Source organism: Hemiscyllium ocellatum, chromosome 7 (genome assembly GCF_020745735.1).
Source record: "Hemiscyllium ocellatum isolate sHemOce1 chromosome 7, sHemOce1.pat.X.cur, whole genome shotgun sequence".
Lineage (NCBI taxonomy): Eukaryota > Metazoa > Chordata > Chondrichthyes > Orectolobiformes > Hemiscylliidae > Hemiscyllium > Hemiscyllium ocellatum.
Window position 1 is genome coordinate 22,492,613 of NC_083407.1, and position 12,574 is coordinate 22,505,186.

Genomic DNA, 12,574 nt, shown 5'->3' on the forward strand with positions numbered 1-12,574 from the left:
AATAAGATGGTGTTATCTTCTGGGTCTGTAGTTTGTGAAGGGGCAAAAATGGCCTTCAGTAGAGGGATATGTGCTTCTTGTCAGATGTGTGAGTTTAAGGTGAATTTACGGGTTACTGTGGATTACGTCTGCAATAAATGCTGTTGGTTGCGAGTCCTATCAGATGAAATGGATCGGTTAGAGAGACAATTAGAGGCAATGAAGAATGTGCAACAGCAACGGTATGTGATGGCAATTATAGGAAGAGGGAAATGTCGCAGATACAGTCACATAGATGGGTTAAATCCAGCAAAGGTAAGAGAGGTAGGCAGGTAGTGCAGGAGTCCTCTGTGGCTATACCCATTTCAAACAAGTATGCTGTTTTGGAAAATGTAGGGGGTGATGGATTCTCAGGGGAACATAGCATGAACAGCCAAATTTCTGGTATTGAGATTGGTTCTGATGCAATGAGGGGTAGTCGGGTTCCAAGAGATCAACTCTCTAGTCTGAGGTAAAGATAAATGTTTCTGTGGCCAGCAGAGAAAAAGCAGAATGGTGTGTTGTTTCCCTGGTGCCAGGATCAAGGATGTCTCAGAGAGGGTGCAGAATGTTCTCACGGGAGAGATGGGTCGCAAGAGGTCATTGTCCATATTGAAACCAATGACATAGGAAGGGAAAAGGTTGAGATTCTAAAGGGTGATTACAGAGAGTTAGGCAGAAATTTAAAAAGGAGATCCTTGAGGGTAGTAATATCTGGATTACTCCCAGTGCCACGAGCTAGTGAGGGCAGGAATAGGAGGATAGAGCAGATGAATACATGGCTGAGGAGCTGGTGTATGGGAGAAGGGGTAGATGTGACCTGAACAAGAAGGATGGATTGCACCTAAATTAGAAGGAGACAAACATACTGGCAGGGAGATTTGCTAGAGCTGCTCAGGAGGATTTAAACAATAAGGTTGGGGGGGGGGGGGGGTTGGAACCCAGGGAGATAGTGAGGAAAGAGATCAATCTGAGATGGGTACAGTTGAGAACAGAAGTGAGTCAAACAGTCAGGGCAGTAAGGGACAAGGTAGGACTAATAAATTAAACTGCATTTATTTCAATGCAAGGGGCCTAACAGGGAAGGCAGATGAACTCAGGGCATGGTTAGGAACATAGGACTAGGATATTATAGCAATTACAGAAATATGGCTCAAGGATGGATAGGACTGGCAGCTTAATGTTCCAGGATACAAATGCTTCAGGAAGGATAGAACGGGAGGCAAGAGTGGAGGGGAATGGCGTTTTTGATAAGGGATAGCATTACAGCTGTACTGAGGGAGGATATTCCCGGAAAAACATCCAGGGAAGTTATTTGGGTGGAACTGAGAAATAAGAAAGGGATGACAACCTTATCCGGATTGTATTATAGAACCCCTAATAGTCAGAGGGAAATTAAGAAACAAATTTGTAAGGAAATCTCAGCTATCTTTAAGAACAATAGGGTGGTTATGGTAGGGGATTTTAACTTTCCAAACATGGGATTGGGACTGGGACTGCCATAGTGTTAGGGGTTTAGATGGAGAGGAATTGTTAAGTGTGTACAAGAACATTTTCTGATTCAGTATGTGATGTACCTACGAGAGAAAACTTGGCCTACTCTTGGGAAATAAGACAGGGCAGGTGACTGAGGTGTCAGTGGGGGAGCGCTTTGGGACCAGCGACCATAATTCTATTCATTTTAAAATAGTGATGGAAAAGGATAGACCAGATCTAAAAATTGAAGTTCTAAGTTGGAGAAAGGCCAACTTCGACAGTATTAGGCAAGAGCGTTCAAAAGCTGATTGGGGGCAAATGTTTACAGGTAAAGGGATGGCTGGAAAATGGAAAGCCTTCAGAAATGAGATACCGAGAATCCAGAGAGTATATTCCTGTCAGGGTGAAAGGGAAGGCTGGTAGGTATGGGGAATGCTGGATGGCGAGAGAAATTGAGGGTTTGGTTAAGAAGAAGAAGGAAGCATATGTCGGATGTAGACAGGATAGATCGAGTGAATCCTGAGATGAGTATAAAGGAAGTAAGAGTATACTTAAGAGGGAAGTCAGGAGGGCAAAAAGGGGACATGAGATAGCTTTGACAAATAGAATTAAGGAGAATCCAAAGGACAAAAGGGTAACTAGGGAGAGAATAGGGCCCCTCAAAGATCAGCAAGGCGGCCTTTGTGTGGAGCTGTAAAAAATGGGGGAGATACTAAACAAGTATTTTGCATCAGTATTTACTGTGGAAAAGGACTTGGAAGATATAGAATGCAGGGAAATAGATGGTGATATCTTGAAAAATTTCCATATAACAGAGGAGGAAGTGCTGGAAGTCTTGAAATGCATGAAGGCGGATAAATCCCCAGGACCTGATCAGGTATACCCGAGAACTCTGTGGGAAGCTAGAGAAGTGATTGCTGGGCCTCTTGCTGAGATATTTGTGTCATTGATAGTCACAGGTGAGGTGCCGGAAGACTGGAGGTTGGCTAACGTGGTGCCAAGAAGGGCGGTAAGGACAAGCCAGGGAACTATACCAAATGCGTTCTTCACTATCCTATCTACCTGCGATTCCACTTTCAAGGAACTATGAACGTACACTCCAAGGTCTCTCTGTTCAGCAACACTCCCTAGGACCTTACCATTAAATGTATAAGTCCTGCTAAGATTTGCTTTCCCAAAATGCCAGTGAGCCTGATGTCGGTGGTGGGCAAGTTATTGGAGGGAATCCTGAGGGACAGGATGTACATGTATTTCGAAAGGCAAGGACAGATTATGGATAATCAACAAGGCATTGTGTGTGGGAAATCATGTCTCACAAACTTGATTGAGTTTTTTGAAGAAGTAACAAAGAGGATTGATGAGGGCAGAGCAGTAGATGTGATCTATAAGGACTTCAGTAAAGCGTTCGAAAGTTTCCCCATGGGAGTCTGATTAGCAAGATTAGATCTCATGGAATACAGGGAGAACTAGCCATTTGGATACAGAACTGGTTCAAAGGTAGAAGACAGAGAGGGTGGTGGTGGAGGGTTGTTTTTCAGACTGGAGTCCTGTGACCAGTGGAGTGCCACAAGGATTGGTGCTGGGTCCACTACTTTTTGTCATTTTATATAAATGATTTGGATGTGAGCATAAGAGGTATAGTTACTAAGTTTGGAGGTGTAGTGGACAGCGAAGAGGGTTACCTCAGATTACAACAGGACCTTGACCAGATGGGCCAATGGGCTGAGAGGTATCAGATGGAGTTTATTTCAGATAAATGCGAAGTGCTGCATTTTGGGAAAGCAAATCTTAGCAGGATTTATACACTTAATGGTAAGGTCCTAGGGAGTGTTGCTGAAAATAGAGACCATGGAGTGCAGGTTCATAGTTCCTTGAAAGTGGAGTCGCAGGTAGTTAGGATCGTGAAGAAGGCATTTGGTATGCTTTCCTTTATCGGTCAGTGTATTGAGTGCAGGAGTTGGTAGGTCATGTTGCGGCTGTACAGGACATTGGTTAGACCACTGTTGGAATATTGCGTGCAAATCTGGTCTCCTTCCTATCGAAAGGATGTTGTGAAACTTGAAAGGGTTCAGAAAAGATTTACAAGGATGTTGCCAGGGTTGGAGGATTTGAGCTACAGGGAGAGGCTGAACAGGCTGGGGCTGCTTTCCCTGGAGCGTCAGAGGCTGAGGGGTGACCTTATAGGGGTTTTCAAAATTATGAGGGGCCTGGATAGGGTAAATAGACAAAGTCTTTTCCCAGGGGTCGGGGACTCCAGAACTAGAGAGCATAATTTTAGGGTGAGCAGAGAAAGATATAAAAGAGAACTAAGGGGCAACCTTTTCACTTAGAGGGTGGTACGTGTATGGAATGAGCTGCCAGGGGAAGTGGTGGAGGCTGGTACAATTGCAACATTTAAAAAGCATTTGGATGGGTATATGAATAGGAAGGGTTTGGAGGGATATGGGCTGGGTGCTGGTAGGTGCGACTAGATTAGGTTGGGATATCTGGTTTCCATGGCAGGGTTGGACCGATGGATCTGTATAGAGATGCTGTACATCTCTATGACTTGGTGACCTGGAGGAAACCCATGCAGATACGGGGAGAATGTGCAAACTCCACACAGACAGTCACCTAAGGGTGGAATCATACTTGGGTCCCTGGTGCCATGAGGCAACACAACTAACCACTGAACCACCTTGCCATCCTCTCCTATGCTCTTATTCCATGAAAATGTGAACAAAAAGTCATCCAGAGAATTTAAATGAAAATAGCTAAATAAAAATCTAAAGTATGAGTGTAAAGACCACTTTTAGTTTTTTTGGTTGTGGACTTAAAAATTGGAAGTTGTACTGCTTTCAAACAAGGGAGAAGGTATTGCAGTTTTTTGTAAAGAAAGCAGTAACTGAAACTCATTATGGGTTGTATCTGCAATAATGCCTTTTTCGAGCAGTGAGGGTGGGTGATAGATACCTTGGTTCTGTGAGTGTGTCCAAGAACAGTTATACCCAATGAAAGACTTTGGTTTTTCAACCAGGACCCAGTTCTGGCTGTTCAGGAGTACTCAGCATAGTAACAACTTCTTGATTGGTTCCTGGCCGAATAGCTACAGTTTTATGTTTGGACAATGCAGCTGAAATATCCAGCCTGCGAAGGAGAAAATCTCTCTCTCTTTCTTTCTGTCTTTCTCTCCTTTCTGTGAGTGAAGAATTAAAAGAAGATCCTGAGTGAATAGTTATTCTCTCTCTCTCTCTCATACTTCACTGCCCTCCCCTGCAAATTCCCTTCTTGATTGGAAAAAAAGGGAAAACTCATCTTCAGAGACACTGAAAAGGTGAATGAAAGATTGAGAATCATGTGTCCACAACCTCATCAAAGAGTTGACAGGAATAAGAATGGAATTGAAGGAAACGTCCCACCGATGCCTGTGATTGGACTGGTGCCAGAAGTGTGCTTCCCTGACCTTTCTTGCTTTTGACTTGACCATAATATTTATGTCTTTGCTCGTCTCTTCATGTATCTGTATGTGCATGTGATTATATTGGATTTTTAAACAAGGTTTAAGTTAGAGAGGGTTAAAGTTAGCAATTCATGTTTCTTTTTTCAAACAATCTGTTTGCAATAAATAGTTGTTTCCTCTTTAAGTGCAGAGACCCATTGTATTTTCTTTTAATCTGAGATCGTCAGCCAGGTGAATTGGAGACTTTGGAGTTGTCGATTAAATCTTTCCACATTTCTGATGACTCCAGGCTTAGTGGGGCTCTCTTTCTAGTGGACTACTGGCACTGAGCTGTGATACGATGATTAGAAATACTGTCCAAAAAACAACAAGGTTGTCCTTATTTGTTAAATGTATTTAGGAAAGGAAATCTGCTTTTGTCACCCGATCAGGCCTAAGCGTGAATCCACGCTATTCTCAAATTGATTGATTTGCTGCAAGTCAGTCAGTTACATCGGAAGGAAAGCTCAACAAAAACAGTAGCTCAAGAAGGCGGCTCACTGCCACTTTTCCAAGGGCAGTTAGGGACAGGCAGTATGTGCTGGCGTTCCCAGTGACGCCCACATCCTGTAATTGAATTTTTAAAATTACCAAGCTTTCATTTAGCTCTGTAATTATTGCTGTTTAATGGCAATAAATGTAGGAATCTGAGATTGTACTTGGCGGGGCAAAAAACACATCTCCTGTGCACTAATAAACACCTTGGCCAGTGGTCTTTGTGCCTATTCATGCAAGAAGCTATTGAATTCCTCACACGTTCTGTAATTGCACAACTTAGAAATGTTTATTGCTGAGTGAGAAAACTCTTGTGCGGTTTTAGAGTACAGTGGAAAGAACGCTTCATTCAGTTTTCCTTTTTTCTCTTCTTTGTACTTGCCACTTAAGGTTCAGTCTACTGAAGTATGACCAGCTACTATGGCAGCTCAAGCACAGACCACTGCCACTGAAAAGAAAGACACCAAAACCTCCATTATTGAAGGGGATGTCTTCACAGAAGCTAACAAGAAGTCAGCAGCCTCGGCAGCATCACGAGGTACGTTTTGGAACCTGAACTGAGCCTCCCGCAGCGCACAGAAAATCCGAAACTTGTTCTCATTAACGCGGGGCACACCCCAATTTATGAGGCAGGATGTCCCAGGCTCAGGGCACGGGTTCGGTTGATGAGCGAGACCAGGGTGAGAAGTGGAAGTTAAAACACCAGCACGTTCTGTTAATTGCACCAAATGGCCTTTTCCTGTGCTGGAAATTCTGTGCAATTCCAAGCATTCAAAAAGTAAACCTTGGCATCCATCATTTCGTTTCCAGTTTTGTTTTTTTGCTATGCCTCCAGTTTATGCAGGAGCTGATTGAAAGCATTCTGTTGGAGGCAGTTGATTCCTGTGATTTTATCAAAAGAGCTAGATTCAAGCAGTGGGATGAAGATAACTGATTGTGGCTTGTGAAAGGTAAAAACAATGACTGCAGATGCTGGAAACCAGATTCTGGATTAGTGGTGCTGGAAGAGCACAGCAGTTCAGACAGCATCCAAGGAGCAGCAAAATCGACGTTTCGGGCAAAAGCCCTTCATCAGGATTTTACTGCTCCTCGGAACTGCCTGAACTGCTGTGCTCTTCCAGCACCACTATTCCAAAATGTGGCTTGTGAAATCCCAGTGTTGACCAGTTACGTTCATGTGTACGATTCCTGAATTCCATACATTATGACATGATTTTGAGCTCTGCTTTCGTTATTTTGTTAAGTGTTTAGTCATTTATGTATTACTGTTTCTATAGAATTGAGTCAATTTCAAGTGTGTTTCATTCATGATTTTGCTATAGAATTGGTTAAAGCCAATAAAAAAGGCACGATAATCTGCTGCAGAAGTTGTTTGTTCAGAACCAGATCTATTCCAGCGATGGAATGAATCATTGTATTTTAGTGGGTTACTCCAGCAAGCAGTCTGTGTCACGTAAGAATTACCATGTCTGTAGACACATGAAAGGAGCTTTTGGAGGTTCTTAGTATTTGGCAGCACGTCTTCCCTTTCCTTTGGGCACCATCCAGAGGGGTATGAACAGGGTGGATAAAAAAAATAGCTGTTCCCCATTGAAGGGTCAACAAAAGGGCGTATTTCCCTCATGCATCACATTGGTAGTGTCCCTTTCTCTAGACCAGGAGGCTTAGGTCCAAGGCCCACCTGCTCCAGAGGTATGTAATAACATCTCTGAATAGGTTGATTAGAAAAGTAGGTAAAGTGGGGACATGATTTGAAGGTGAAAGGCAGGAGATTTAGGTGGTCCTGGAGGAAAAATGTTTTCACCCAAAAGGGTGGTTGGAATCTGGAGTGCACTGCCCAGGAGGATAGTCGAGGAAACCTCACAACTTTTAAAAAATACTTGGACGAGCCATTGAAATGCCTTGACATTTAACGCAATGGCCCAAGTGCTGGAAATGGGACAGGTGGAGGTTTTAAGTAGTTTTGTTGGCGCAGACTCAATGGGCTGAAGGGACTCTTCTGTACTCAACAATTGATTGGTACATTAATGTTATTTCTTTTATTTTCATAAGGTTGTTAACAGATGGATTGGTAACTTTATTCAGAAAGTGCTCAGTATACTTTTAGTCTTAGCACATGAATCTCTTTCTTTGAATGTGCCAGGCTTATCTTTATATTGGGCAAATGGTCATGACCTTTTCTATTTGTTTCTCGGCATTAAGGCTAAGTATTTCACGTGGATTGAATGCGTTGGATAGTTTTATTTAAATTAACCTGTGCAAACATGTTATCACACACCTCTGAAAGAGGTGAGACATGAACCTAGAGGTAGGGACACTATCACTGTATCACAAGAGATATGCTGAATCCACAAAGTCAGGGTGGACAATCCCTGCACTCGCATAATATATCCATTCATTTTATCAAATTATACCTTGATTTGAGCAGACTTAATCAACTCCAATCTTCAAACAACTTAACCTGCTGCATTAAATCTGCATAACCCAGAATTGGCCTTAGCTTTAAAGAGCACTTCCTCAAATAACTTGCATTTGGTGACTGCACATATATAATATTTAAGCTTTAGCATGTCCTTAGCTATTTTGAAATGTAACTCTGTCTTCTGACAGGGACTAGGACCTTCAGCTACTGACCCATTTCAGTCAGCCCTCTGAGTCAGTGGCTGATTGGATGCCAAATGCAAACAATCACAGCAGACATCACTTTGCTGTTACCTTTCTCATTAAAAAGAATTGGTGTCTGATTTCTTTAAAATGCAGAAAATTGGGATTATCTCGGGCAAGTACATTGAAAAGAAAGCAACTGGTAAGTCTTGTGGGTTTATGCTTTTTTTGATCCCCGCTTATTATTTTTAACATGTTTGAAGATGTCAGTGGAAACATGATAAAAGTCTAGTGTAATAAAGTTTAAAGAGTCAGTCCTTCAGAATTCAGTAACCAATCAGCTGACCACCATGTAAAACACAGTAATGACTTCCTCAAATGGCTAGCCAGCATTAAAAATATATCCTAACCCAAGAAACTGCACACTGTCTACCAGAATGTGATGCAGGTGCTGATTGAAGGGCATCTTTGAAGTGGAAATTTCAATCCTTTTCTTTACTTCTTTTTCTTTCGGTTTTGATGTTCTAATGAAGAGCCTGCCAGCCTCACCCATCGAAGTAATGACTAGACCTTGATTGATCATTAGAATGGGGTCTAGGAACTGCAGTGATCTTCCTGTATGTAAGAGTTTAGCAAGTGAAGTTGGCAGGTTATTAAATGTGCACATGCTTTATTTACTGTATCCCTAGCACAGCATGTGCAATGACTGCTGTGCTTGACTACTTAATAGAGCACCTCATGCTACAGCACCACATTTGGAGATGTTTTCTGAGGGACATGATAGAGCATTGCATTAATGCCACTCTTTCTAAGGGAGAATTTACAACACAGAGCAAGAACTCCTCATTTGTACGCTTGTGCATGACTGAGATTTGGCACTTGCAACAGCCTACAGTTATATAGTACCCGTCAACCTGATGAAACATCCCGGCCCGCCTCCCAGGCAGATTATAGAACAAAGACTGGCAACAATCCACATCAGATGTTAGGAGAGGCAGTCAATGTCTAGGTCAGAGTTTTGAGGAGCCTTTCAAAAGATATGAGTGGGATGGTGGGGTTCCAGGGAGTCGACTGAAGATACAATCAGGAAACCTGGTCGGCATGGACGAGTTAGGCTGAAGGGCATGTTTCCATGCTGCATACTTCAGTGACTCAGTGACTGTATATCTGGTCTTGTATTTCTGCCAAAACTCTGCACTAAATGGGGTTTTCACCTAACTTGCTGGTGAAATGATGGCAGTGCAGTGTCAAAAAACTTAGAGGAAATTCTGGTGTCAGGCATAATATATTTTTGTTTAAAGTGATGCCAATTCATGGTATTGAGGTAGTCTTTGCTTCCTCATCAGTTGTGGCATATAGGGATTCTTTTCATGGTCCATTTGCCAATCAGTGGCTGTTACTGTTGTAGAAGACAGTAAATACAGTCTCTTCATTGTGTGTGGCCTCTTCTACTTGTCGTGCATTGGCACAGTGTCAGAAATAAAATGGAGAAGTTTCCTTCCTATATCAAGATTTCACCAATCTGAAAGGCTGCTGGTATTTGTCAGGAGGCAGTGAGGACTGCAGATGCTGGAGATCAGAGTCAAAAAGTGTGGTGCTGGAAAAGCACAGCAGGTCAGGCAGTGTCCAAGGAGCAGGAGAGTCTACGTTTCAGGCATAAGTCTTTCATCATAAGCCATTCCTGATGAAGGGTTTATGCCCGAAATGTCGACTTCTGCTCCTCGGCTGCTGCCTGACCTGCTGTGCTTTTCCAGCACCACTCTTTTTGACTGCTGGTCTTTGTTAGTCCATGGGAGTTTCTGAGCGAACAACAATGAGAAATGGACGAGTCCAAGAAGGTGACCAACATTGTAATAATTGGCTGGGTACTTGCTGTCCGTATAGGGAGTGGCACTTTCTTTGGCGAGGTGGCTATGGCAGGCCAAAGAGGAACAGATATTTTTCAAACACCTCTATTAACTGGTCTTACCTACCTGCATATTATAGCCTACCTTCCTGCTCAGCTACTTTCTGTCAGGTGGGGCCACATTTTCTGATATAAACATCACAAGACTTGGAATGCCCCTTCATGGATAGACTTGCAGTTGATGACGTTGTCATGCAGCATTTCCAGGTGCACTGATCTTGGAAAATCTCATTCGAATGTTCTCAGCCCTTTCAAATTCCAAATGATTTAATATTTCAATCAACTCTTCAAAAATATAGTCAGGGCAAGCAGAAATGTTCAGTTGTTGATGCATAAATATCTTGACCCTTTTTTGAATAAAATATGCATGATGACTTTTTGCTTCAGCCCTTTTCTGAAAGAGCTCTCAAACATTTTTAAAATACAACCTTATTACCTTTATGTCATGGTATAATTTACTATTAGCGTGTTACTGGGACAGCGCAGGCAGAATGAGAGCTATAGCACCAACAGCTCCTTTCAGTCATTTTAGCACAACTTCACCAAACAGCTGCTGTAATATCTGGGTTAGTTCACTTCCTTGTCCAATGTAATTTATTTGCACCAATTTGCTCACTATCAAAGGACACACATATTGTTCAGTTTTAATGTGTTATTTACACATAAAATAACCTATTTACAACTGTGAAAGTGCCGTAGGGAGAATGAATGGTCTTCTGCTCCCACCTATCTGTTATATCAGAGCTTAACAATCTGTTTTGCTAATAGAATCATTTATCACACCGTGGTAATTTATTGTGCGTTAGCTGTATGGGTCTCTTTCGTTCTGATCAAAGGAAACAGTATAGGTCTAATGAACTCAGACATATTACTTTGCTTAACCCTTTCTTGGACATAATGCTTACAATGTGTTAAAAGTGATGAAAAACCACAACTCTAGAGGGAAAAAGAGATTAGAAAGGCATTATGATTTGAGTTGAAACACGTTGCCAGACTCTCCTAAGATCTTCATTCTGAAGAATAATTAGTTATATTTGTTTGAATTTTGAAACACAAATGGCATATTGAGGTTGGTCAGTTTAATCAGTAAAACTCATCAGTAAACTGCCTAACTGTCTTTGAATTTTATTTAACTTAGACAGAGGGAGAAAATACATTGTCATGAAACAAAATGAACTTAAGTGTTTGAAATGCTGCAGCTGTTTCTTGAAGGCTTATCTCCTTTTACCATTTGCGTTATGGTGGCAGCTGTTGCTCAGTTGGTAACTCTGAGCCAGAAGGTTGTGAGTTCAAGTCCTGCATCAGGAACTTGAATACAAAATTCTTGCCACATCCTCCGGTGCTGCACAATCAAATGAGATGTTAAACTGGGGTCCTGAGTGTCTTCTAAGGTGGCTGTAAGTGATCCCACAGCATTCTTTTAAAGAAGGAAGCTGTTCCTGAACAAGGCCTATTCTTCAATTAACATTGTTTTACAATTTGCTGAATTCAAATTAGCTGCAGCATTTCCTACATTGCTAGAGTCATTCTCGTCCATTTGAAAATAATTCTGTTAGCTGTGGACCAATCTGAGTTCATGCAAGGCATTCTATAAACACAAGCCTTGACTTTTAACAGGGGTGGAGCATGGAGGTTTCATCAATCATACGAGACATCACCCCACCTCACTCTCCACTACTCTACCATTAAAGCTGTTCATTCCCCTACCTCAATATTGTTCTAAATGGCAACTGTTGAAATAAATTAAGAAGAGTTTGAATTTCTGGAATGATTTTTCTATGAAGTTGCTTGCAGCAGTGTCTGGGAGATCAGTCTTCATTTCTTGAAAGCTCCAGGGGAAGCCTGGAAAGTTGGCAACTCTTTCTGGGATTTTGTCTCCAAAATGATTGGCATAACAACTACTTTATATAACTCTGGTAATTAGGTTTAAGAAGCAGCAACATTTATTGTTGTAGCTGAAATTCATTAACTCAGACAAATTGTAGGGAGGGACCAAAAGAAACAAGGTTTGATTTTGATAGTGATAATTTCTCATTGACTTTCTTGGTAGTGGGATATGACGTGATCTGATTTGAATCATGTTCTTTGTTCCTGTCATGGTCAATTCAAGTGGTGTAGTATTTGATAGCTGTATTAATGTCTTAACAGCAAGGTTTGGATCCAGATTGGAATGAAGCTCATAGAGTTAACATGTGTTTGCACATAGTCAGTGCAAGAACTTTGACTGATCACTTGGCCTTTTATCATAGCACATGTTATAATCTCAGTTGATGCAGAGAATAATGGTTCTGACATAGCTGGTGGGGAAAGGGGATTGAAGTTCCCCTGGGTGTTATTTCTAGCACATTGGTCAATATATTTGTGTCAAATTCTTCATCTTCATAAGGTTGTGAACAGATGGGTTGGTGGTTTTATTCAAGTTTTGGGCAGTGAAATTTTAGCCTGACAGTTACCATATGTCTACATTTCCATTAGGGAGTTTATTGGCTGGATAGCTGGTTTGTGACGTAGAGTAATCTAATAAATGTCATGGTAAGGTCCTGGGAAGTATTAATGAACAAAGGAACCCTGAAGTGCAGGTTCATAGTTCCTTGAAA

The 12,574-nt window shown here is 41.8% G+C and overlaps 1 protein-coding gene across 3 annotated transcripts in view; it reads left to right on the top strand.

The window, feature by feature from the left end:
• gli2a (GLI family zinc finger 2a) overlaps window positions 1-12,574 on the top strand; it is a 412,735-nt gene that overhangs the window by 105,814 nt on the left and 294,347 nt on the right. For all 3 annotated transcript variants that reach the window (XM_060827038.1, XM_060827037.1, XM_060827045.1), the window contains exon 3: window positions 5,858-6,005. In XM_060827038.1, the coding sequence (XP_060683021.1) occupies window positions 5,888-6,005 (118 nt within the window). In that variant the 5' untranslated portion in view covers window positions 5,858-5,887. The remainder of the gene's footprint in view (window positions 1-5,857; window positions 6,006-12,574) is intronic.